We start from the raw sequence: 24,994 nt of genomic DNA, 5'->3' as shown, positions 1-24,994 counted from the left end.
AGATGTCTCAAAAATTTGAGCAACAGGTGAAGCTAGCTGTTTCACGCTGCTACTATGCAGTAGCAACACGACTGATATTCACCACTAACAGGATGCTACCATCAAGACAAAAAGACGTTCTGCTTATCACACAAATAAGTAATATGGTATACGAATTTCAGTGCCAGTGTGATGCTAGGTATGTGGACCATATGTGCCAAAGGCTGGCAGATCGTATCAAACAGCATGTCCCAACCGCTGTTCGCAACAGGCAAGGTGCAGACTATACACAACCAGCCTGCGCTTGCAAAGCACATAGCAGTGTCCAACATTACATGTAATTCTGCAATTGAGGACTATTTAGCAAATGTTATCTAATGTGCTAAGAATTACGCTGACAGCCAATTTAAGATTGCCAGTCGGACTCACAATGTAGCACATGTGTGTACTGGAAGCTACATATATTAACACACAGGGTCCTGTTCTTTGTAGACAGAAAGAACAGGTACACACATTGCACCTGTTTCACCTAAAGAAAATGAGTGACAGCTATTCGCTGACACATTCCTCAGGGCAATGCTTTGACCAATCAGGGTCAAGTCGCCTGGTTTAAATTTCAAATAATGCTTGGTAGTTAACTGTCAGTTACCACCAATGGTACATTCTCCATGACAACACCACTTCCCAACCAATCAGCACTCTCTTCACATACAGTAAATTGTGCTTTTCCCCCTTATATTGATAGCCTCACGAGTGTCCTGATGCGTGCATGACGAGAAGCTTAGACATGTTTTTTTCAGCAATCTTCATTTGCAACGTCTCCTTCTCCCATCCTCGAGCTCCCAACCGTGCTACAGCACAAATGAATTTCACTCGTCAAGCTGTACTTTCCATTTTGCCTCAAGTTTTCTAAACAAAAAATACACTATCCTAGTTTCCAGTACATCACAGATCAAATCATGGATCACCATCTTGCTGATTAGATTGTAATCTACAAACACAGAACAGAGAAACTTTTTTTTGCCCCAAAATATCCATTACAGACAGTCTCAGATTCGTATGGCCTCACCAGGGCTTATGGTGGTCTGAATTTTGTCATGCAACTGATTATAGATTTGAACAACTCCATAATCAGAACAATGTGACATGATTTGTCCAGTGAAGTACATGACTCAGCTTTACAACATGCTTATGTAGAAAGCTGCATTGTCACAAGATGGCAATTTTTTTTGAAAGAACCAAATCAATCGTCAGAACACCAGGCCACTTGCAGCAGGCCATTTTGCACAAACAAAAATACTGAACAGTGCACTGAGGCAAGAAAACTTGGTACTCTATTACAAATTTCTCTAAGTATTTTGTGTTTCACCAAGACCAGGTTCCAATTTTTCACTCCAATCACCTTCAGTCAAACCCTAATGCTTCATGTAACAAGAATATATATTTGATCATAAGAGTGTAGTTTGCCAGGTATAGATTCAGCAGCACAAATTACATTGAGTATCATTTGTCTAGAAAATATTTTTTTTCCAGCTCTTAAACTTCAAAGTGACCAAATTTAAAGTTCTGAGCCACAACACAAGCATTGCCAGCTAATCTAAAATTCTCCAAGCCCAATTTGTCTGAGCTCAGTAGTCATGACAAGCTAATGATTACTGTATTCAAATCAGCTCTCACTTACAACCATACATGTATGATGCACAAAAAAGGGCTTTTTTTTTTTGTTCATGGGATGTGGGCATCGCTGGCTTAGCCAGCATTTTAATTGCTCATCCCTAATTGCCCTTGAGAAGGTAATAGTGAGCTGCCTTCCTAAACTGCTACAGTCCATGTGGTGTAGGTACACCTGCTGTGCTGTTAGGAAGGGCGTTCCAGGATTTTGACCCAGAATTTTGTACAGGACCTTTATATAGCTCAATTACCGGTCCTATTTATTCTCCAAAATACTGTTATTCATTATAATTGGCTTTGTGGTTGCTGTTTTATCCTCATTCCAAAAATAAGGCAGCACCAAAAGGCTAATACAGTGAAATGTGGGAGTCACTACAAGGGACATATAGCAAGTCTTCACTTTTAAGTGGCCCCACTTTAAGTCATTTTGATTTAACACTATTTTTAATGGAGACAACATTTAGAGCTGTGGATTCGCATTAATGTCATATCGTGCTGGGTGTGACAAACAGTCGCGTAACCTAATCAGCGCCTTCATACACAAGTTACCTTTTTGATCTCTGATTGGCCCTAATCTTCCCATAGTTGTCATCTTCCTCTTTTATATTTATAAAACATCTTTGGGGTTCCCTTTATTTGACTTGCCAACATTTTTTTCCATGCCCTCTCTCTACTTTCCTAATTTCCTTTTTAATTTACCCTTGTACTTTCTATACTCCTCTAGGCTTTCTGCAGTATTGAGCTCTTAGAATCTGACATAAGCTTTCCTTTTTTCCTATCCTATTCTGTAAGCTCTTTGACATTCAGGGAGGCCTTTGTGGGAACATATTTGTTCTGAACCCTTTTTATCCTTCAATGCCTTGCACTGGTCTGACACTGATTTGCCTCAAATAGCTGTTTCCAGTACACTTTTACCAAACGACATCACAGCTTAGTAAAATTGTCCTTACCCCAATTTAAATCTGACTCTTGATCTATCTTTATCCTTTTCCATAATACTCTAAATCCACCTGAATTATGATCAATACCAATAAAATGCTCTTCCTCAGTGATGTTCCTTCCACCTGACCAGCTCCATTTCCTAAAACAAAGTCCAGAACTGTCCCTTCTCTAGTTGGGCTTTCCATCTATTGGCAAAAAAGTTCTGAATAGATGTTAAGTTTTCTGCACTCTCTGAACCTTTAACAATGAATTTATCCTAGTTAATATTTTGATGGTTGAAATCCCCTAATACTGCCATTTGTTTCTGTACTTTCAGCAATTTTACGACATATTTTCTTTTCATCTCCCTCGGATTCCTTGCAAGCCTATAGTATACTCACAGCAGTGACAGTGCCCCTTTTATGTTCCTCAGTTTAATCTCTATTGCTTCAATTCATTAATATTCAACCCACAGGTCACATGCCTTTCCTGCAGCCTTTCTTAATGTGTCTCACCGGGCCTATTTTTGTACCATATTATGATGATCTGACGGCCTAAGCCAGGAGTTCCCAAACTGTGAGATGCCAATTCCTCCTCCTCGGCAGCAGTGCCAACAGTAATACGGAGACTCTAGAGGGCCAGCCTGGGATTGGCTCCGTGACATCCCCATGACATGCCGCGTGCGATTTTTTTTGCTTGCTGTGATTCAAAGGGCATTGTCTAAAGGAATGAGCCCCAAGGCCCCAGCACTGCCTCCATCAGAGCCTGCAAAATGATTGTGGAAGAAACCAGAGAGTGATTAGAATGCAGAAATAACTTTTACAGAGTAGTTGAGGTGAATAGCATAGATGCAATTAAGGAAAAACTAGATCAAGACACATGGAAGAAAGGAACAGAAGGTTATGCTGATTGGGTTAGAATGATGAAGAGTGGGAAGAGGTTCATGTAGTGCATACACACTGACATGAACCAGTCTGGCTGAATGCCCTGTTTCTGTGCTATACATTCTATGTAATTCTAGGCAAAATCATAAGATAAGGAAACAGGAGATCTTGAGAAAACTCAAAACCAATTTTGTGAACTATATTTACAAGATTACGTAGTCCCATTAAAATGGATGATAAAAAGGGAGATAAACCCCACAATGGCCAGTACCATTTCAGAATTAAGCTCATGTCAAACTTCTCTCTAGTGCAGCACATGGTGGACAACTACAACTCAAAGCAGTGACTTATTCGAGAGCACCTCCCACAAAGTCCACTATCAGATTTATTTTTGAACAAAGCCAAACATCTCATCGCTCCTTCCTCAAACACTGCTAACTACATGCTTTTCCCTTTTCATTGTCAAGCACAAGTTTCCCATAAACCAGGCCGCAAATTCCCTTCCTACTTTTCCCCCCCAAAAAGCACCCCGTGTAGAACATCAGAAACAATCACTTCCTTTTCTTGACTGGCAAAAAATTTCATTTGGGTTTTATTTGCACAAGCAAAACTCATGCTTCCTATGAAACATGCAAGTCATTTCTGATTCATGAGGTATGCAGCCACTGAGCTCTCTTCCCTTTTGTGGAGATTTTGATTTGGCCTATACCTTCATAACATGTTATAGTTAACAGAATTCCAAACTTTATATTTTTACTTCTTTGTTAGCATGTGCACAACAACATTGCAAAGGATCAGTCACAAATGCGTTCAGACTAGGAATTACATCCTTCACCTCAATGATGCAGTGGAAAGTATGATTGCAACAGTACAAAAGAATACAAAATATACAAAAGATGAACTAACTGATCTGTAATCCAGCTGTATATACGCAATCAGGGTGTAAAGCAAATTTACGGTGGAGAAAAGCTTTGTTATGAAGTCACAGTGTAAACTGTGACAGTGTAAGGTGGAATACAATTTGAACTAAAATGCCTCAGTAATATATTGGGTGGTTGACTGGTTAAGTAACTACATAACAACAACGATAACTTTACATTGATTATCAATCTGGCAACAATTTCCAATACAACTGGCACATTCATTTCAGTCTTGAACATGAAGATCATTTTTATGTTGATACTGTGTTCTACACACTTAAAATCAACAATTACTTTTGGCTGTTATAAAAGGCACAAGTTGCACTGAAAAACCTGCATGATTAACAATCACCTCCTTGAGCCTGTAAAGTTGTAAATATGGATAATTTATCATGTTGGTTCCAACCTTCTCTCAAACAGAAGTCTGATTTACACTGGAATCACTATAATATACAGAATGCTAATCAAAGAATAGACCAATCATAAACTACAACAGGATGAGATTAAAGTTGTGGAAATATTTTTGTAACGAACTTTCTCTCATCTGAAAGGTGGAAAGTGACAGTTGATTTAATCTTCACGTACAATAGGAAATAAGCACTCATTCCACGGAGGAAAAAAAGTCACTAATTATCGTCCTTTTAAACAACATGGTAGTCACAATTGGCTGCATCTGATTCAAATTCTATCAGCTTTGAGTTGATGGGGTTGGTCCAAACCAGAAAGGCCAGAAGTCAAAATAAATAACAGATAAAGCACAGGAACTTTCCTCCTCCTTCTTCAGGTATCAAGCCCTCAGAGAATGTTGACAACTGTGACTTCCACAGGATTGGTCCATAATTATGCTTGGCAGAGCACTGCAGTGGCTTGCCTTGTCTTTTGCAGTATGGCTACTAGGAAACTCTTCCACTCTTATCGCCTGCCATCAGGCATATTGGAAGGTTTTGCAGGCTGATAATCAAACTGTTTGGCCATATTGCGAAAGCACCTTCTGTGGCCATCAAGTCCTGAAGTGGGACTTCAACCCAGAGCTTCTGGCCCAGAGATAGGGACGCTACCACTGTACAAGGCTTACAGGAACTTTACAGGCTAAAATCTGATTTCCCTCTATAAATCCAACAACTTCAAGAGGATTTGAAATTGTTTACAGCAAAAAAAGAAAGACTCGTTCTCATAAAGGCCCCCAGTTTCCACTGGGTTTGGCTAAAAAGTTGACATTTAAAGACGTTCTCAATACTGTTCTTGTTGATTAAGGAATTGCACTGACTAGAAAAGGCTGGTAAGCACAATTGGGTCCTACTCTTGTCTGTTATAAACTACTCACTATTCCAAGATCATCCTGGAAAGAAAAGATAACCCCAGCTTCTTTTCTCTAAGAAAACTGCTTTCTTAAACCCCTCTCTCCAATCTCCTCCACCCTCGCCTTCAACAATAAGTGCAAAGAGCTCATGGACTTCTTTGTCACTAAGATCAAGGCCATCCAATCGGCTACCTCTGCTGCCTCTCCCCCTTTCACTAGTCGATTGTTCAAACTAAAAATTCCCTCTGGCTCTGAACACTAGACCTTTCTTTAGTTTTGTCTCCAACCTCCACTCGTGACCTCTCCAAGCTCATCTTGTACACAAGGCCCACCTCCTGCTCCCTCTACCTTATTCCCACTAAACTGATCACCCAACTTCCCTTCCTGATCTCCATATTAGCTGATATTGTTAACGGTCTTGTTCCTCTCTCCCTTAAAACTACCATCATTGCCTTCTCAAAAAACCAAACCTTAATTTCACCATCCTTGTAAACTATCGCCCCAAACCCAACCTCCCTTTCCTCTCTAAAGTCCTTGAATGTCTAGGCACCTCCCAAATCATGACAATCTTTCCCAAAACTCCATGTTTGAATCCCTTCAAATTAGTTTCTGTCCCTCCCACAGTAATAAAATAGCTCTTTTGAAAAAAAATCCACAGCAAAACATCTTCCATGAGTTTGACAAAGGTAAACCAACCCTCTTCATTCTTCTTGACCTGTCTGTAGTCTTAGACATGGTTGATCACACCATCCTTCCCCAAAGCCTCTCCATTACCTTCCAGCTTGATGGGACTGCTCTCACCTGTTTCCAGTCCTACTGAATTGTAGCCAGTCTATCAATTGCAATGGCTTCTCTTCCTGCTCTTGCACCAGTACTTCTGGTGTTCCCCTCAACGATCTATCCTCAGGATCCCTCCAATTTTCAATCAATCTGCTGCTCTTCAGTGATACCTAAAAGCGCAGCATTAATTTCTGTATGCAAGCTGACTACACCTAGCTCTACTCACCATCACCTCTCTCAGTTCCTCCATAGTAACTAAATTATCAGACTGCTTATCCGACATCTAGTACTGAATAAGCAGATATTTCCTCCAATTAGCTATTGAAAGACTAAAGGCATCGTTTTCAACCCCTGCTCCAAACACCATTCCCTAGCTACCGACCTCATGATTCTCCCTGGTAACAGTAAGGCTAAACCAGTTTGCTTTGCAACCCTGAGGTAAGTTTGTGACCACATGTGTGTGTCATCATCAAGACTGTCTATTTCTACCTTCTTCATCTGACTTTTCTGATCTCAACTCATCTGCTGCTGAAATCCTCATCAGACTGTCGCCACCTCCAGATGGAAGATGGACCAGCAAGGGGAAGTGTCCCCTAACACTTTGGATAGACAGCAGAATTCTGTCACCACAAGCTACTGAAATCAACGTACTCTGTGCCAACCATTTGCTGCCTTTGTTACTTCTGGAATTGATTACTCTGACATCATCCTGGCTGGTCTCCAACGTTCTGCAAACTTGAGGCCATCCAAAACTCTGCTGCCATGTCTAAACTCGGACAAAATCCCGATCATCTATCACTCCTGTGCTCGTTGACCTACAGTGGCACCCAGTCAAGAAATTTTTTGACTTTAAAATTCTCATCCTAGTCTTCAAATCCTTCCATGACCTTGCTACTCTCTATCTCTGTAAATTCCTCGAGGCCTACAACCCTCAGCTATCTGGGCTCATCTGATTCACATCTCTTGAGGAACCCGATTTTAATCACTCCATCACTGATGGCAGCACTTATATTCCTATGAGCTAAGCTGTGGAATTCCCTCCCTGCACCTCTATCGCACTTTCCCCTTTAAACCTTCCTCTCTGATCAAGCTTTGGTCATCTGACCTAATATATCTTCATGTGGCTCAGTGTCATCTTTTGTTTTATAACGCTCCTCTGAAGCTCCTTGGGATGTTTTATTGCATTACCACAATTTATATAATGCCTTTAATGTCCAATTCTCAACTGAGGTCAATATGAATAAACAATAACATGCATTTATATTGCACCCTTAACCCAATAAAATGTCCCAAGTGCCAAAGAAATTAAAATTTGCCACCAAGCCACAAGAGGAGATACCAGGTCACATCACCAGAAGCTTCTCAAAAAGGTACATTTTAAAAGGAGTTTCCTAAAAAAGAGGAGAAAGACAGAGGTTTCAGGAAGGAATTCCAGAGTTTAGGGCCTTGAAACCGAAGACACAGCTACCAACAGTGGAACTATTAAAAATTAGAGATGTGCAAGAGCTCAGAATTGGAGAAGCACAGATGTAAAAGGCTTTTGGGGTTGGAGAAAATTGTAGAGAATTTGAAGAGTGAGACCATGGAGGGAATTGAAAACGAGGGTGAGAATTTTAAATGAGACATTGCTGGACCAAGAGCCAAGATAGGTCAGCAAGCACACAGGTAATGGGCATATAGGATTTGTCGCAAGTTAGAATACAAGCAGTAGAGTTTTAGATAAGCTCAAGTTTATGGAGGATAGAAGATGGGGAGCCAGCCAGGAAAGAACTAGAATAGTCAAGTCTAGAGGGGCATGGATGACAGTATCAGCAGCAACTCTCATGGGATTTGGGAATCATTGGCAAGGCCAGCATTTGTTGGCCTTTCCTAATTGCCCTTGATTTGAGTGGCTCGCTAAGGCCAGTGCAGAGGGCAGTTAAGAGTCAACCACATTGCAGTGGGCCTCCCTTAAAGCGCATTAGAGAACCAAATGGGTTTTTAAACAATCGACAACTATCACTGAAACCAGCTTTTAATTTCAGATTTTATTAATTGAACCCAAATTCCAGGGTGGGATTTGAACCTATGTCCCCAGAGTCTTGGCCTGGGCCTCTGCATTACTAGAAGGGTCATACACACTCAAAACATTAACTGTTTCTCTCTCCACAGATGCTGCTAGACCTGCTGAGTTTTTCTAGCATTTTCTGTTTTTGCCTCTACATTACTAATCCAGTGACATTACGACTACACCACTGTCTCATCAAATATGTCAAATTGGCAGCCTGATAAACTAAGAGAATTTAGAAACGTTGAGATGGTGGTAGTGGTCAACTATGTCGAAGGCGCCAGGCAAGTTGAGATGGATGAGGAGGTACAGTTTACGATAGTCACAGATACACAGGATGTCATTTGAGACTTTGATAAGGGCAGTTTCAGTACTGTGGTGAAGGCCAAAACATGATTAAAAGGGAATAAAAGAGGGGACGAAGAATTAAAGTGCCTGTTCTTCAGCAAACAACAGTGTATGTACCCTAGGAAATGAAATATTCTTCTACATTCCAAGGTCTGACACATAATTCAACTACCTTGCAAAAGTGTGATATGCATTTGGATTGCATCTAGTCAGTCAGTCAAGTTCAGCAAAAGACAACTTTTCTTTACACCAGTTCATAAATAAATGCCAGAAGCGATCCATCAACTTGCCAATAAACTTCCTCTTATGTGAAATCTAGGTGCCAACCAGCCATCATGCTTACTTGTCAGCTGTTTGACATTTATGTTGCATTTGCCAGGGATGGCAGTGGCTGGGGGTAGGGGTCCTCAAATGAGTTTTTCACTGGGGACCACTATCTGTATGCTTATTCTTAGATCTCTGGAAAATGTGCTTCAAAAGCAACAACACATATCATAAATTTATCTTTTCATCCATTCAATGTTGCCTCAAATATTTTTCAGTAGACCTCTACAATTGGGTTATTACACCTTGATGGAATCAGATGTATTGCCAAAAAAGTGAGCTCTGTCATACCTCTGGAGACCAAATTTGTGTTTCAAAAAGAACTACTATACATACTGACAGAAGTGAGATGTGATCTATCTATTTTAATGTGAAGAGCTATTATGATCTTCAAGTATGTTTGTGGACTTCAGTCCACCAACAAAACTGATTGTCTTATTGGCTTCTGTGCCTGTTATTTGTGGAGCTTGTCATTATTGCCACTGTTAAAGATCAAAGTGATTCTTGGAAGAAAATGAATTTTCAGTGATTAAGCTGCAGCAATAATGTTAATTTCAGTACCAATTTATCCGTTCACACAAACATTCCCCTGGCTTTGCCCAGTTTTTTAATATATATTCTCTCTCTTTAATCCTTCTTTAAGCTAGCATATAGGTTTCTATTTAATAGTCAACATTTTTAATTTTGATTATCCTTAGAGAAGGAGGGTCATTTGAGACGTCAAGGGTGGTAACCCCTGCCCTTTGGCAAGTCACCCCATACGCTCAGATTTATGAGCTATGGCCAACTACAGGGACAGTGCATTTTCAGTCGTGATGGCATAACAGCTAGAATTGAGGGACAACAGCTATCTACAGGCAGAAGATCCTTTGGGAAAAGAACTCATGTTTCTTTTAAGCTCACGAGGAAGGCAACAGGAAACCACCTCACATATTCTTTTCCCTCGTCATATTGCCCACTAAAATTGAAAATGGGAGGTTCTGAAGAGCCAAGTGCAAGACTTTAAAGACATGGAGAAATGAGCAGAGGACCCGCCCTTCGGCACATCACAACTACACGTTCTTCCAATGTTTGTAAATCACATGCAAGTTTCGCCTTTAATCCACTTTAATCTTCACCAATATTATTTGCAGTCTGAACTAAATCAATGATTTTAATATCATTACCATTATCCCAAATCCCAGTGTGGTTTCAGAACTGGAAGGTCCACAATTGACATGATCTCAGTCCAGCAGTTGCAAAAGAAAAGTCGTGAACAAAGGAGACCACTGCATATTGCCTTCATCAATCTCACCAAGGCATTTGACCATGTGAGCAGAGGCAGTCTTACTTAAGCTGAAGAAAATCAGCTGTGCTCCAAAGCTGCTCAGGGTGACCTCCTCTTTCCATGGCAAAATGGCTGTTAAGGTCAGCTATAATGGAGCAACATCAGGACCCTTCGAATTCTGCAGCAGGGTCAAGTAAGGTTGCATTCTAGCACTGACATGGTTATCATATTATTCTCTTTGCTGTTGGCATATGCCTTCAGTTCATCTACAGAGGATTTCTACTAACATCAGAACAGACAAAGCTGTCCAGCCTTGCCCACCTGAGATCAAAGACCAAAGTGCCCCAAGCTCTCAGAGTTACTCTATGCTGTTGATGCTGCAATGGCATTCTATACCAAGGACTCTTTCATGCCTGTAAAGACCATCTGCATCAGGAAGACAATATCACAGTCCAGGACGTTGCCATACCATCAACCAGCATTGACAATATAATATTCTAGGTTTTTTCATTCATTCATGGGATGTGGGCATCATTGGCTAGGCCAGTATTTATTGCCCATCCCAAATATCCTCTGAACAAGGGCCATTAAAGAATCAACCACATTGCTGTGGGTCTGGAGTTAAATGTAGGCCAGATTTCTTTCCCTAAAAAAGGACATTAGTGATCCAGGTGAGTTTTTACAACAATCAGCAATGGTTTCATGGTCATCATTAGACTCTTAATTCCAGATTTTTATTGAATTCAAATTCTACCACCTGCTGTGCCAGGATTCAAACCCAGGTCCCCAGAGTATTACCCTGGATCTCTGGATTAGTGTCCAGTGACAGCACCACCACGCCACCACCACTGTTTCACATGTCTAGGCACCACAATAACCAGCAACCTGTCACTTGATGCTGAAATCAACACATGCATTGCAAAAGCTGCAACTGTTATGTCCAAGCTGAGTAAGGGAGCGTGGAACAAAGCAACCTCACGGAGAACACCGAACTACGAGTCTACCAAACCTGCATCCTCCTCTACAGTAGTTACACCTGAACAGTATATGGTAGGCAGGAGAAAAGGCTGAACAGTTTCCACCTTCACTGTCTCAGATGCATCCTCAGCATCACTTGGCAGGGCTAGGTCACCAACTCAGGGGTCCTGAAGCATTCTAACCCCATCAGCATATGCTCAAAGCTAAGCCAACGATGTCTGCGCTGGCTTGAAAACATTCATCAGATGGATGACAGTCATATAGCCAAAGACATTTTGTATGGTGAACTGACCATTGGCTCATGCTCTGCTGGACATTCATACCTCCACTACAATGACACATGCAAATGAGGTATGAAAATGGCAAACACTGACACAGACAACTGGGGTCTGTCCGCCGATGGCCAGGACTTCAAGAGGCTGACTGTTTGGAGAGGCAGTGGAAAAGGCGAGGAGAAACAGAAAGCTCAGCTGGCCAAGAAGAATGGCAGAGAAAACAGGGGACAGTGAATCCTGGACCTTCTCAGCCCACTGCCTTCCTCTGCAGCAAAGGCTGCTATGCCAGAGTGGGGGTTCCTGAATCATATCAGCTGATATTTAACACATACCATGAGAGCACAAACCATTGTCGCACAAAGAGGAAGATTGCCAAAGGCTTGATTTACCTTTTATCCCCCACCAGTTTTGGACTAGTTTTCACTTTGGGTACAAGCAGAAAATAACACAAAAATGAACTTGAAATTGCACTAGTTAGCTTACACGTAGTTTCTGCTAAAATTAATTTTTACAGTAACAAATGTAAATTCTTCCATGAACCAGTGGATTCAGATAGTGATAGACGATGATCATTCTATCCTTCCATTAAGAACTATTGTATTTAAGACTGGTAACCTGGAGTTTTATTAATACAGCTAAAAATGATTATTCAAAAACATTTTTAGGACAGTGATCCACCCACAAGTGCCTGATGTAAAGTTACTGAATACTAAACAATTAATAAGGTTCATTGGTGTAAACCAGCCTGTTTCTTAGTAAATTAAGTATTTTTTGATATGAATCAACCTTTAAAAAGGTGCATGTTTAAAAAAAGTTCAATTTAAAGAGCCTTCCCCAAACCAGCACAATCTCAATTTTGGCCTGACGGCATGCTAGTTTTGTCACAGGCTCTGATTCATCAATGATTGCAAAAAACAACAATGTAAATAGTTTGGGGAGTAACCGGCTTGCGTTTAAAATCCCCGATCTTTTGCATTTGTGATTTTGCTCAGATAGTGCTTTTACAGTTAGCAGAAAAACCCAATCTCTATTTCTTTTTTTTAATGAATTGCTTATCTTTTATTTTGTCAGTATCATATGAACTTTCCTGGTGTTTGACCACCACCTGCATGCAGATCCTAGATGACATATTTTCCAACCTCGGTTGTTATTCAATTTATTTACACACATCTTATTTTGGGTCTTGCTGACCTTGACATTTTTCCCCTTCTCTATTCAAGACAATTCTGATATTTTAGCTTAATAAAATGGAATGGGAAAATGTTATAGAATGAAAATTGACCACATGGCCTATTAAACACATTCCTTCCAAAAGACAGCATACAATAGTCACTGTCCAACTCCTAAGGGTGATGAGAAACCACTGTTGAAATCGTCAGGGTAAAGCTCAGATTTATCTATAATGGCAAAAGCTGAAATTTTCAGTACAAGCTACCTGACAATATTCTGCTTGTATTTTCCATTGCCCCAAGGAATCATGGGAACCATAATTTAAAAGGATGATTTGATCATCTTTGTCTATAATTATCCTTAAATATTTAAATTCCTGTTCTTGACCTCCAATATGCAGATTGACACAGCAGTGAAATTTATATCAAATACAACTCACCCATGACTAGGGTATCTGAAGAATTGTGCCACCAGAAGGAGTTAAAAATTGGGGAGGAATACTTATATAAAATTTGCATTTGCTAATGGTATTAGTGCATCACATAATATTTATCTCAAGTTTCTTTAAACCTAAGAAACGTAGGTAAAAAGTGTTTGCTAAAAGACATTTAATATCATGACAAATGCACTCCTGTAAGTTTCAAAGCCAATGTTATCCTTATTCAATCTGCAAGAAGCAACTTAAAAGGATAGTTTTATTATCTAACGAGATTACTTACCAGGTTCCAGCTTAATAACTTTAATGGCTGCCAGCTCTCCAGTATTGACATTTCGAGCCTAAAGCAGGAAACAGAAGACAACTTTTGAGCATTCATATTCACAACCCAGAAAAAAATCCTTAACAGCTTACAGCATATAGTGCTGGGATCTCTGAAATTGGAACTTTTTTCTCCAAGCCAAAGTAGTGTACAATTAAGTGTCAGTAACAAAAAAGGAGTGGGGGAGCCATTTCTCCAATTTTTTCACCTCACCCAAATTGTATAAACTAATGTCTATTTAATTTTCGCACTTAAGGTGTGATATTCTATTCCAGAGCAAGAATTCAAAAAGTTTTTCTCCCTTTTCTTGAGTTGGCTTTTTCCATACATCAGCCCCAACCCATTTACAAGCCATTTACTAAATAGCAGATGATTTGACAAAATGGCTCACAATTCTCATCCAAAAATTCACTTTCATTGGTCAAGGTCAGAAATTGTCACTATGGAGGAACACAGGTTATGAATCCATATCCTGTTGCACATGTAAACTTCATCTTCATCAAGGTGATGGGATACCTATCAGAATCAAGCACTCCCAGGTAATATATAGCACAGTTTGATTGTTAGTATAAAGATTCCTCTATGTTGGCCCAAAAAAGTGCCTCAGTAGCAAAAAAATCAAACAGGTACCCTGACTGCACTAGCCATCCTGTGGGATGGCCAATTTAAGGAAAATTGGAGACCAAAGGACAGTTGGTGTTGTGGTTTAACGTCTGGCAGGACATGAGTTTAGACTAAAACAAAAACAGAATTACCTGGAAAAACTCAGCAGGTCTGGCAGCATCGGCGGAGAAGAAAAGAGTTGACGTTTCGAGTCCTCATGACCCTTCGACAGAACTTGCGTTCGAGTCCAAGAAAGAGTTGAAATATAAGCTGGTTTAAGGTGTGTGTGTGGGGGGCGGAGAGATAGAGAGACAAAGAGGTGGAGGGGGGGGTGGGGGTGTGTGGTTGTAGGGACAAACAAGCAGTGATAGAAGCAGATCATCAAAAGATGTCAACGACAATAGTACAATAGAACACATAGGTGTTAAAATTAAAGTTGGTGATATTATCTAAACGAATGTGCTAATTAAGAATGGATGGTAGGGCACTCAAGGTATAGCTCTAGTGGGGTTTTTTATATATATAATGGAAATAGGTGGGAAAAGGAAAATCTTTATAATTTATTGGAAAAAAAAAGGGAAGGGGGAAACAGAAAGGGGGTGGGGATGGGGGAGGGAGCTTACGACCTAAAGTTGTTGAATTCAATATTCAGTCCAGAAGACTGTAAAGTCCCTAGTCGGAAGATGAGGTGTTGTTCCTCCAGTTCGCGTTGGGCTTCACTGGAACAATGCAGCAAGCCAAGGACAGATATGTGGGCAAGAGAGCAGGGTGGAGTGTTGAAATGGCAAGCGACAGGGAGGTTTGGGTCATTCTTGCGGACAGACCGCAGGTGTTCTGCAAAGCGGTAGCCCAGTTTACGTTTGGTCTCTCCAATGTAGAGGAGACCACACTGGGAGCAACTTAGTAGACTAAGTTGGGGGAAATGCAAGTGAAATGCTGCTTCACTTGAAAGGAGTGTTTGGGTCCTTGGACGGTGAGGAGAGAGGAAGTGAAGGGGCAGGTATTGCATTTTTTGCGTGGGCATGGGGTGGTGCCATAGGAGGGGGTTGAGGAGTAGGGGGTGATGGAGGAGTGGACCAGGGTGTCCCGGAGGGAGCGATCCCTACGGAATGCCGATAAGGGGGGCGAAGGGAAGATGTGTTTGGCGGTGGCATCATGCTGGAGTTGGCGGAAATGGCGGAGGATGATCCTTTGAATGCGGAGGCTGGTGGGGTGATAAGTGAGGACAAGGGGGACCCTATCATGTTTCTGGGAGGGAGGAGAAGGCGTGAGGGCGGATGCGTGGGAGATGGGCCGGACACGGTTGAGGGCCCTGTCAACGACCGTGGGTGGAAAACCTCGGTTAAGGAAGAAGGAGGACATGTCAGAGGAACTGTTTTTGAATGTAGCATCATCGGAACAGATGCGACGGAGGCGAAGGAATTGAGAGAATGGGATGGAGTCCTTACAGGAAGCAGGGTGTGAGGAGCTGTAGTCGAGATAGATGTGGGAGTCGGTGGGTTTGTAATGGATATTGGTGGACAGTCTATCACCAGAGATTGAGACAGAGAGGTCAAGGAAGGGAAGGGAAGTGTCAGAGATGGACCACGTGAAAATGATGGAGGGGTGGAGATTGGAAGCAAAATTAATAAATTTTTCCAAGTCCTGACGAGAGCATGAAGCGGCACCGAAGTAATCATCGGTGTTGCATCCGTTGCTCCCAATGTGGTCTCCTCTACATTGGAGAGACCAAACGTAAACTGGGTGACCGCTTTGCAGAACACCTGCGGTCTGTCCGCAAGAATGACCCAAACCTCCCTGTCGCTTGCCATTTCAACACTCCACCCTGCTCTCTTGCCCACATGTCTGTCCTTGGCTTGCTGCATTGTTCCAGTGAAGCCCAACGCAAACTGGAGGAACAACACCTCATCTTCCGACTAGGGACTTTACAGCCTTCTGGACTGAATATTGAATTCAACAACTTTAGGTCGTAAGCTCCCTTCCCCATCCCCACCCCCTTTCTGTTTCCCCCTTCCTTTTTTTTTTTCCAATAAATTATAAAGATTTTCCTTTTCCCACCTATTTCCATTATATATAAAAAAAACCCCACTAGAGCTATACCTTGAGTGCCCTACCATCCATTCTTAATTAGCACATTCGTTTAGATAATATCACCAACTTTAATTTTAACACCTATGTGTTCTATTATACTATTGTCGTTGACATCTTTTGATGATCTGCTTCTATCACTGCTTGTTTGTCCCTACAACCACACACCCCCACCCCCCCTCCACCTCTTTGTCTCTCTATCTCTCCGCCCCCCACACACACACCTTAAACCAGCTTATATTTCAACTCTTTCTTGGACTCGAACGCAAGTTCTGTCGAAGGGTCATGTGGACTCGAAACGTCAACTCTTTTCTTCTCCGCCGATGCTGCCAGACCTGCTGAGTTTTTCCAGGTAATTCTGTTTTTGTTTTGGATTTCCAGCATCCGCAGTTTTTTTGTTTTTATCCATGAGTTTGGACTGCCACACAAGTGTAGTCATGTGAATCCTATCTATCCCTTCTGATATTTTACTGTGAAAAGCCAGAGTTAAAATTAAATTTAGACAATATTGATATTGTAAGATCAAGTCAATGAGTCATCTTCAAGTAAACAAGAATAATGCTCGTGATCATTCTGACTCAGTCTTTGTTAACGATGATATTGCTCATGATTCAGCATTTAAATGGATCTGGCAGAACTTTTCTTTGTATGACTTCTTGAAGGCAGAACTACTAACACAACAGCTACTATCATAAATGCTATTGGTAATTAAAATTAATTTTAACTTTCAAACAAACAAAAAAAGCCTGTAACTTTGGATTTAGGAGTTTAAAACATTTGAGGCACCCACTGTCAGAATCAAGATAATTAAGATAACAACAGAACAGCCAGATACACAAGCATAGCCAGGTACACAAAGTTCTCCAATCTATTCAACAATGTTTCTCAGTCACAAACAAGAGCCCCGATTGCACCAGTGTATTATCTTTCCCATTTCCCACATCAGCAATCCTGCAGTCTCTCAGTGAGATTGCCAATTAATGCTGAATTGCGCACCCATTTTGTCCATGCTCACTAAGAACCAGGTTGAAACTATCCAAATTCATTTTGCACAGTACCTTATCAGCTAGCAAAAAAGAGAAAACTTTTAATTCACCAATTTGTGCTGGATTTGAACTGGTTCCAAAAGATAAGAAGCCATGTGCAACCCACTGAGCCACCAGTTCCCTAAGGCAGGATTTACCAAACCATGGGCCACGATCCCTGATGGGATTGCAGAGATAGCATTTGGGGTTGCGGGCTCCCCCTCCTCTCAGGCAACAGTGTAGAAGAAACTCTGGTGGGACAGCCCTGGACACACTGGATCGATGACAGCAAATAACAAGAGGGCCAAAAGTGAGCCCAAAGCTCTCTTTAAACTTAGGAAGCACTTCTAGGAGCAAGTGAGATCTTTGTGTGCTGATCTGGTGCAGGCAAGTGTAATTCACAGTAAAAAACAGGAAGTCATGCAGCTGAGCCATGAAGCTTCAAACTTTACAGTGTTTCTGCTTCTGTTGTACAGACTCCTAACCTTTGCTTCACAGGTACCAGCAACCAGGCCAAAGCTAAAGTAGAGCTGATTACTGTAAGGTTTACCAGGATGTTACCTGTGGAGGGACTTCAGTTAAATGGAGAGGTTGGAAAAGTTAGGACTGTTCTCCTTGGAGCAAAAAAGTTTAAGAGGTTTGCAAGGTGATGGGAGATTTTGATAAGAGAACAGAGAAAAACTATTCCCTCCGACAATTGGGTTGATAAGCCAAAACGTCATAGATTTAAAATCATTAGCAATAGTTACAGAGCGGAGGAGATTTTTTTCCCACCAGAGTTGTCAAGATCTTAAACACGCCATAAGAAAAGATGCTGAAAGCATAAAAAGGAAGCTGGACAAATGCTTAAGGGTGAGGAACTTACAGGATTACAGACAAAAAGTGGAGGCGAGGGACTGAACATGACTGTTCTTTCAAGGGTCAGCACAGACATGATGGGTCATATGGCCTCCTTCTTTGATTCTGTGAAGCATTCTTCCTATAATGAAATTCCCATTCATGCTGCCATATTCCATTTAATTCAAGGTGCCCCAAGTTCATTAACTATCCCATGCAGCCCCTTAGTGAATACCTTCTTCAAACCCATAGACAAAATTCACGCTATTTGCTTTATCAATACAGTAATTACATCACTTTCTTGAAGAGCTATTACATTTGTCAGATATGACTTGCTTTTCCATTCCCCCTGGTAACAAGTTCCACAATCTCCCCACTCTGGATGAAGACATTTCTTCTGAATTCCTTGCTGAGTTTCTCGGTGACTACTTATACTGATGTTCTCTAGTTACGCTCTTCTCCACAAGAAGAAACATTCTCTCTGTATCTGCTCTATCAAACCCTTTCAAATTTTAAAAACCCCTATTAGGTCACCACTCAGCCTTCTTTTTCAAGGTAAAAGAGACCCACCTTGTCAATCTTTTCCAGACATGTATACCCACGCATTTCTGGCATCATCTTGTAAATCTTTGAACCCTATCCAGTGCCTCTATATTCTTTTTAGAACATAGTAACAGAACAGCACAGAGTACTCCACGTGTGGCCTAACCAAGGTTCAATACATGTTTAGCGTACCTTCACCATTTTTCAATTCTATCCTTCTAGAAGTAAAGCCTCATGTTTGGTTTGCTAACCTGTGACACAACTTTTAGTGATTGGTGTGTTTGTGGTCCAAAATTCCTTTGTTCCTCTACCCCACCTAGGCTCGCATCTTCTAAGAAACATGACCTCCCTATTCCTCCTACCATAATGAACTACTTGACGTTTATCTGGGTTGAACTTCATTTGCCAATTATTTGCCTATTCTGCAAGTTTATTCACAGCTTCCTGTAATTTATTGCAGCAGTCCTCAGCATTGACTATCCCCTCCCAATTTGATGTCATCTACAAATTTAGAAATTGTGTTTTTGATTCCAAAGTCTAAATTGTTAATGTAAATTGTTAACAGCACTGATCCTTGTGGAACACCACTTCCTACCTTCTGCCACCCTGAATAACTACCCTGACCCCCACTCTCTGCTTTTTGTCTTGAAGCCAGCTAAAAATCCATTCCGCCACTTGTCCCAACTTCAAGTTCACTGATTTTTATTCATTAATTTTTTATGGGGCATCTTATAAAAGGCCTTTTGAAAATTTACATAAGTAACATCTGCATAACCAATCTACTTATTGTCATAATCTCAAAGTATCCAATAAGGTTCATCAAGCAAGATTTTCCCATTTGAAATCCATGCTGCCGATTCATTATATTTCTTGTTTCTTGATGTTCTTCTATTCTCTCCTTTAATAGAGATTCATTATTTTTCCTATCACTGATGTTAAACTCACTAGTCCATACTTTCCTGGACATGTCTGTCCCCCTTCTTAAATATAAGAATTACTTTAGCTATCCACCAAGCTTCTGGATATTTGATAGGTTTGGTCAAAGTATTTCCTGAATTCCCATTTGCATTAGTTTTACCCCAATCAATAATAGTGACTTTGAGTATTGCTGAAGAGAGACATGTCAAAGCTTTTCATCTTGCACTTCACAAGAATACCAATATAAAGGGGAAAACAATTTATACTGTATGTGAAGAGAGTGCTGACTGGTTGGCAAGTGGGTGCTGATCGGTAGAGGCATTGTCATGGAGAATGCAGTGATAAAAACAAAAAACTGCGGATGCTGGAAATCCAAAACAAAAATCCTGAATAAGTATCCTGACTCCCACTCTCTGCTTTTTGTCTTGAAGCCAGCTAAAAATCCATTCCGCCACTTGTCCCAACTTTTCTGCTTCCCCCACCCCTATAGAGCTATACCTTGAGTGCCCTACCATCCATTCTTAATTAGCACATTCGTTTAGATATATATCACCAACTTCAACACCTGTGTTCTTTTGTCTGTGACATCTTTTGATGATCTGCTTCTATCACTGCTTGATTGTCCCTACAACCACACCAACCCCCTCCACTTCTCTCCCACCACCCAACCACACCCCCACCCCTCCAGACACACACACACCTTAAACCAGCTTATATTTCACCCCTTCCTTGGATTCACCTAGTTCTGTTGAAGGGTCATGAGGACTCGAAACGTCAACTCTTTTCTTCTCCGCCAATGCTGCTGGACCTGCTGAGTTTGTCCAGCTAATTCTGTTTTTGTTTTGGATTTCCAGCATCCGCAGTTTTTTGTTTTTATCTCTTTGTTTAATTGACTGCCACTGCTCTTCAAGAAATGCCTTCCTTGAAGAAGTTCTGTTCGTCTCTGCGGCAAGATTTCTGTATCTCTCTTTTGCCTTGCTCACCTTCATTGCTTTCCATTTCTCTCCTGGTGTTTGACAAGGTGTTTACTAAAACCCGCTTTCACAGCCATATCTCCTTTCTCAGTGACTGTCTCCGTTTCCGACTTACCCCACGTGGATTTCAACTGAAATTTCACCCATGTTTCGAACCCACCCAGGATTACAGGTATCTCCGGGACATAAAACGTTTCTCGGACTGCTGTTCCCGTCACATTCTGAGATCCACACTCAGGGCCATGTGGCGCCAATATGAACACACTCGAATTCTGCCACCAGCAGCACCGCCGCACCTTTTCAAAGCTGCGCGTGCCCCCAGTTTCATTTTATTCTTCGTCTCATCCGACGCCTCAACAAGAAAATTTCTCTCTTTCTCTCAAGTGCTAAGGAACGCAAGCTCCAACAATTCATCGACACCAACACCCATACAGGACCCTCCATCCCTGCCTGTCCCTGCCTATCTTCCAATCCCAGCCCCAGCCGTGTATTCACGATACCCCCGGACCTTCCCTTCTCCGATGCTGAATGTTCAGTGCTCAGCAAAGGACTTTCCATACCCCTACGCCCTCACCTCAATGAATTTCGGGCTCGGCAAGATGCTGAACTCTCCTTCTGCTGTCTTCGTCTCCGGGCTCACTTCTTTGGGCAGGAGTCCTCTCCCCGTTCAACGGATCCTTTCACCCACCTCCAATATTCTCCCTCCGCCTGGATCCCTCCCTCTGGATTCTTACCTTCTCTTGATCTTTTCATTGAGAACTGTCGACGCGATATTAGTCGTCTCAATTTCTCTGCTCCTCTCACCCATTCTAACCTCTCCCTCTCTGAACTTACTGAACTCCATTCTCTCAGGTCCAACCCTGACGTTGTCATCAAACCCGCTGACAAGGGTGGTGCTGTTGTTGTCTGGCGCACTGACCTCTACCTCGCGGAGGCTGAGCGTCAACTCGCAGACATTTCCTCCTACCTCTCCTTGGACCATGAGCCCACCACTGAACATCAAACCACTGTTTCCAGGACTGTCACTGACCTCATGTCCTCTGGGGATCTTCCTCCCACAGCTTCCAACCTGATAGTAGCCCAACCTCGGACAGCCCGCTTCTACCTCCTACCAAAATCCACAAACAGAACTGTCCCGGTAGACCGATCGTGTCAGCTTGCTCCTGCCCCACAGAACTCATTTCTCGTTATCTTGACTCCCTTCTCTCTCCCCTTGTCCAGTCCCTTCCCACCTACACCTGTGATTCCTCTGACACCTTACGTCACATCAACAATTTCCAGTTCCCTAGCCCCAACCGCTTCCTCCTCACCATGGACGTCCAATCCCTCTACACCTCCATCCCCCACCAGGATGGTCTGAGGGTCCTTATCTTCTTCCTCGAACAAAGGCCCTAACAATCCCCATCGTTCACTACTCTCCTCCGTCTGGCTGAACTTGTTCTCACACTGAACAATTTCTCCTTCAACTCCTCACTTCCTCCAAATAAAAGGTGTGGCTATGGGTACCCGGATGGGCCCCAGCCATGCCTGTCTCTTTATGGGGTATGTGGAACATTCCTTGTTCCAGTCCTACTCCGGCCCCCTTCCACAACTCTTTCTCCGGTACATCGATGATTACTTTGGAGCTGCTTCATGCTCTCGCCGGGACTTGGAAAAATTTATTAATTTTGCTTCCAATCTCCACCCCTCCATCATTTTCACGTGGTCCATCTCTGACAATTCCCTTCCCTTCCTTGACCTCTCTGTCTCAATCTCTGGTGATAGACTGTCCACCAATATCCATTACAAGCCTACCGACTCCCACAGCTACCTTGACTACAGCTCCTCACACTCCGCTTCCTATAAGGACTCCATCTCATTCTCTCAGTTCCTTCGCCTCCGTCGCATCTGTTCCGATGATGCTACATTCAAAAACAGTTCCTCTGACATGTCCTCCTTCTTCCTTAACCGAGGTTTTCCACCCACAGTCGTTGACAAGGCCCTCAACCGTGTCCGGCCCATATCCCGCGCATCCGCCCTCACGCCTTCTCCTCCCTCCCAGAAACATGATAGGGTCCCCCTTGTCCTCACTTATCACCCCACCAGCCTCCACATTCAAAGGATCATCCTCCGCCATTTCCGCCAACTCCAGCATGATGCCACCACCAAACACATCTTCCCTTCACCCCCCTTGTCGGCATTCCGTAGGGATCATTCCCTCCGGGACACCCTGGTCCACTCCTCCATCACCCCCTACTCCTCAACCCCCACCTATGGCACCACCCCATGCCCACGCAAAAGATGTAACACCTGCCCCTTCACTTCCTCTCTCCACACCGTCCAAGGGCCCAAACACTCCTTTCAAGTGAAGCAGCATTTCACTTGCATTTCCCCCAACTTAGTCTACTGCATTCGTTGCTCCCAATGTGGTCTCCTCTACATTGGAGAGACCAAACGTAAACTGGGCGACCGCTTTGCAGAACACCTTTGCGGTCATTCTGTCCGCAAGAATGACCCAAACCTCCCTGTCGCTTGCCATTTTAACACTCCACCCTGCTCTCTTGCCCACATGTCTGTCCTTGGCTTGCTGCATTGTTCCAGTGAAGCCCAACGCAAACTGGAGGAACAGCACCTCATCTTCCGACCAGGCACTTTACAGCCTTCCGGACTGAATATTGAATTCAACAACTTTAGGTCTTGAACTCCCTCCTCCATCCCCACCCCCTTTCTGTTTCTTCCCCCTTCCTTTTGTTTTTTCCAATAAATAATATAGATTTTTCTTTTCCCACCTATTTCCATTATTTTTAAATATTTTTAAATCTTTTCTGCTTCCCCCACCCCTATAGTGCTATACCTTGAGTGCCCTACCATCCATTCTTAATTAGCACATTCGTTTAGATATATATCACCAACTTCAACACCTGTGTTCTTTTGTTCTTTTGTCTGTGACATCTTTTGATGATCTGCTTCTATCACTGCTTGATTGTCCCTACAACCACACCACACCCCTCCACTTCTCTTCCCCCTCAACCAAACGCACACCTTAAACCAGCTTATATTTCACCCCTTCCTTGGATTCACCTAGTTCTGTTGAAGGGTCATGAGGACTTGAAACGTCAACTCTTTTCTTCTCTGCCGATGCTGCCGGACCTGCTGAGTTTTTCCAGAGAATGCAGTGATGGTGCATTCAAAAAAGGCCGGGGGGGGGGGGGGATGCAGAAAGTAGGAAATAATAGACCAGTTAGTTTAACGTCTGTCGTTGGGAAATTGTTGGAATCCACTATTAAGGAAGTAGTAATGGGGCATTTGGAAAGTCAAAATGCAATCCATCAGAGTCAGCATGGTTTTAAGAAGAGTAAATAGTGTTTGACTAATTTGTTCTTTGAAGATGTGGCAAACAAAGTGGATAATGGGGATCCTGTAGACGTAGTATTTCTGGACTTCCAGAAGACTTTTCATAAGGTCCCGCACAAAAGATTAATACACAAAATAAGATCACATGGAGTTAGGGGTAATATATTAGCTTGGATAGAGATTGGCTAACCAACAGAAAGCAGACAGTCAGGATAAATGTCTTTTCCTGGATGGCAAGCTGTAACTAGTTGGGTGCCACAGAGTTCGGTCCTTGGGCCCCAACTATTTACAACCTATATTAATGAATTGGATTCAGGAATAGAAGGTAATATAACTAAATTTGCAGATGACACCAAAATAGGTGGGGAAGTAAGTTGCAATGAATAAATAAGAAATTTACAAACACATATGGACAGGTTAGGTGAATGGGTCAAAATTTGGCACATGGAGTTTAACGTGGATAAGTGTGCGGTTATCCATTTTGGTCAGAAGAATAAAAAGGCAACTTATTATTTAAATGGAGAGAAACTTCAGAATGCTTCAGTGCAGAGGGATCTGGGTGTCCTTGTGCATGAATCGCTGAAAGCTAGTATGCTGGTACAGCAGGTAATAAAAGGAAGACAAATAGAATTTTGGCATTTATTGCTAAAGGAATAGAGTACAAAAAGAGGGAAGTGTTGTTGCAACTGTACAAGGCATTGGTGAGACTGCACCTTGAGTACTGTGCACAGTTTTGGTCCCCTTGAGGAAGGATGTAGTTGCATTGGAGGCGGTTCAGGGGAGGTTCACTAGATTGATTCCAGAGATGTGGGGCTTGTCTTATGAGGAGAGATTAAGCAGTTTAGGCCTATGCTCGCTAGAGTTTAGAAGAATGGGAGTAGATCTAATTGAGGTATATAAGATGCTAAAGGGGATAGACAAATTAGACGTGGAGCGGATGTTTCCCCTGGAACGTTCTAGAATGAGATGCCATAGTTTTAGGCTAAGGGGTGGTAGATTTAAATCAGAGATGAGGAGGAATTACTTTTCTCAAAGGATTGTGAATCTGTAG

At 42.2% G+C, this 24,994-nt stretch overlaps 1 protein-coding gene across 9 annotated transcripts in view; it reads right to left on the bottom strand.

Moving 5' to 3' along the window:
- The window catches only part of map4k3a (mitogen-activated protein kinase kinase kinase kinase 3a), a 304,817-nt gene that overhangs the window by 207,011 nt on the left and 72,812 nt on the right, over nt 1–24,994 (bottom strand). For all 9 annotated transcript variants that reach the window (XM_041213479.1, XM_041213499.1, XM_041213517.1 and 6 more), the window contains exon 2: nt 13,584–13,641. In XM_041213479.1, coding sequence (XP_041069413.1) covers nt 13,584–13,641 — 58 coding nt within the window. The remainder of the gene's footprint in view (nt 1–13,583; nt 13,642–24,994) is intronic.

Source organism: Carcharodon carcharias, chromosome 2, assembly GCF_017639515.1.
Source record: "Carcharodon carcharias isolate sCarCar2 chromosome 2, sCarCar2.pri, whole genome shotgun sequence".
Lineage (NCBI taxonomy): Eukaryota > Metazoa > Chordata > Chondrichthyes > Lamniformes > Lamnidae > Carcharodon > Carcharodon carcharias.
Note: the sequence above shows the minus strand (reverse complement) of the source record. Positions and strands in the feature narration are given on the sequence as shown.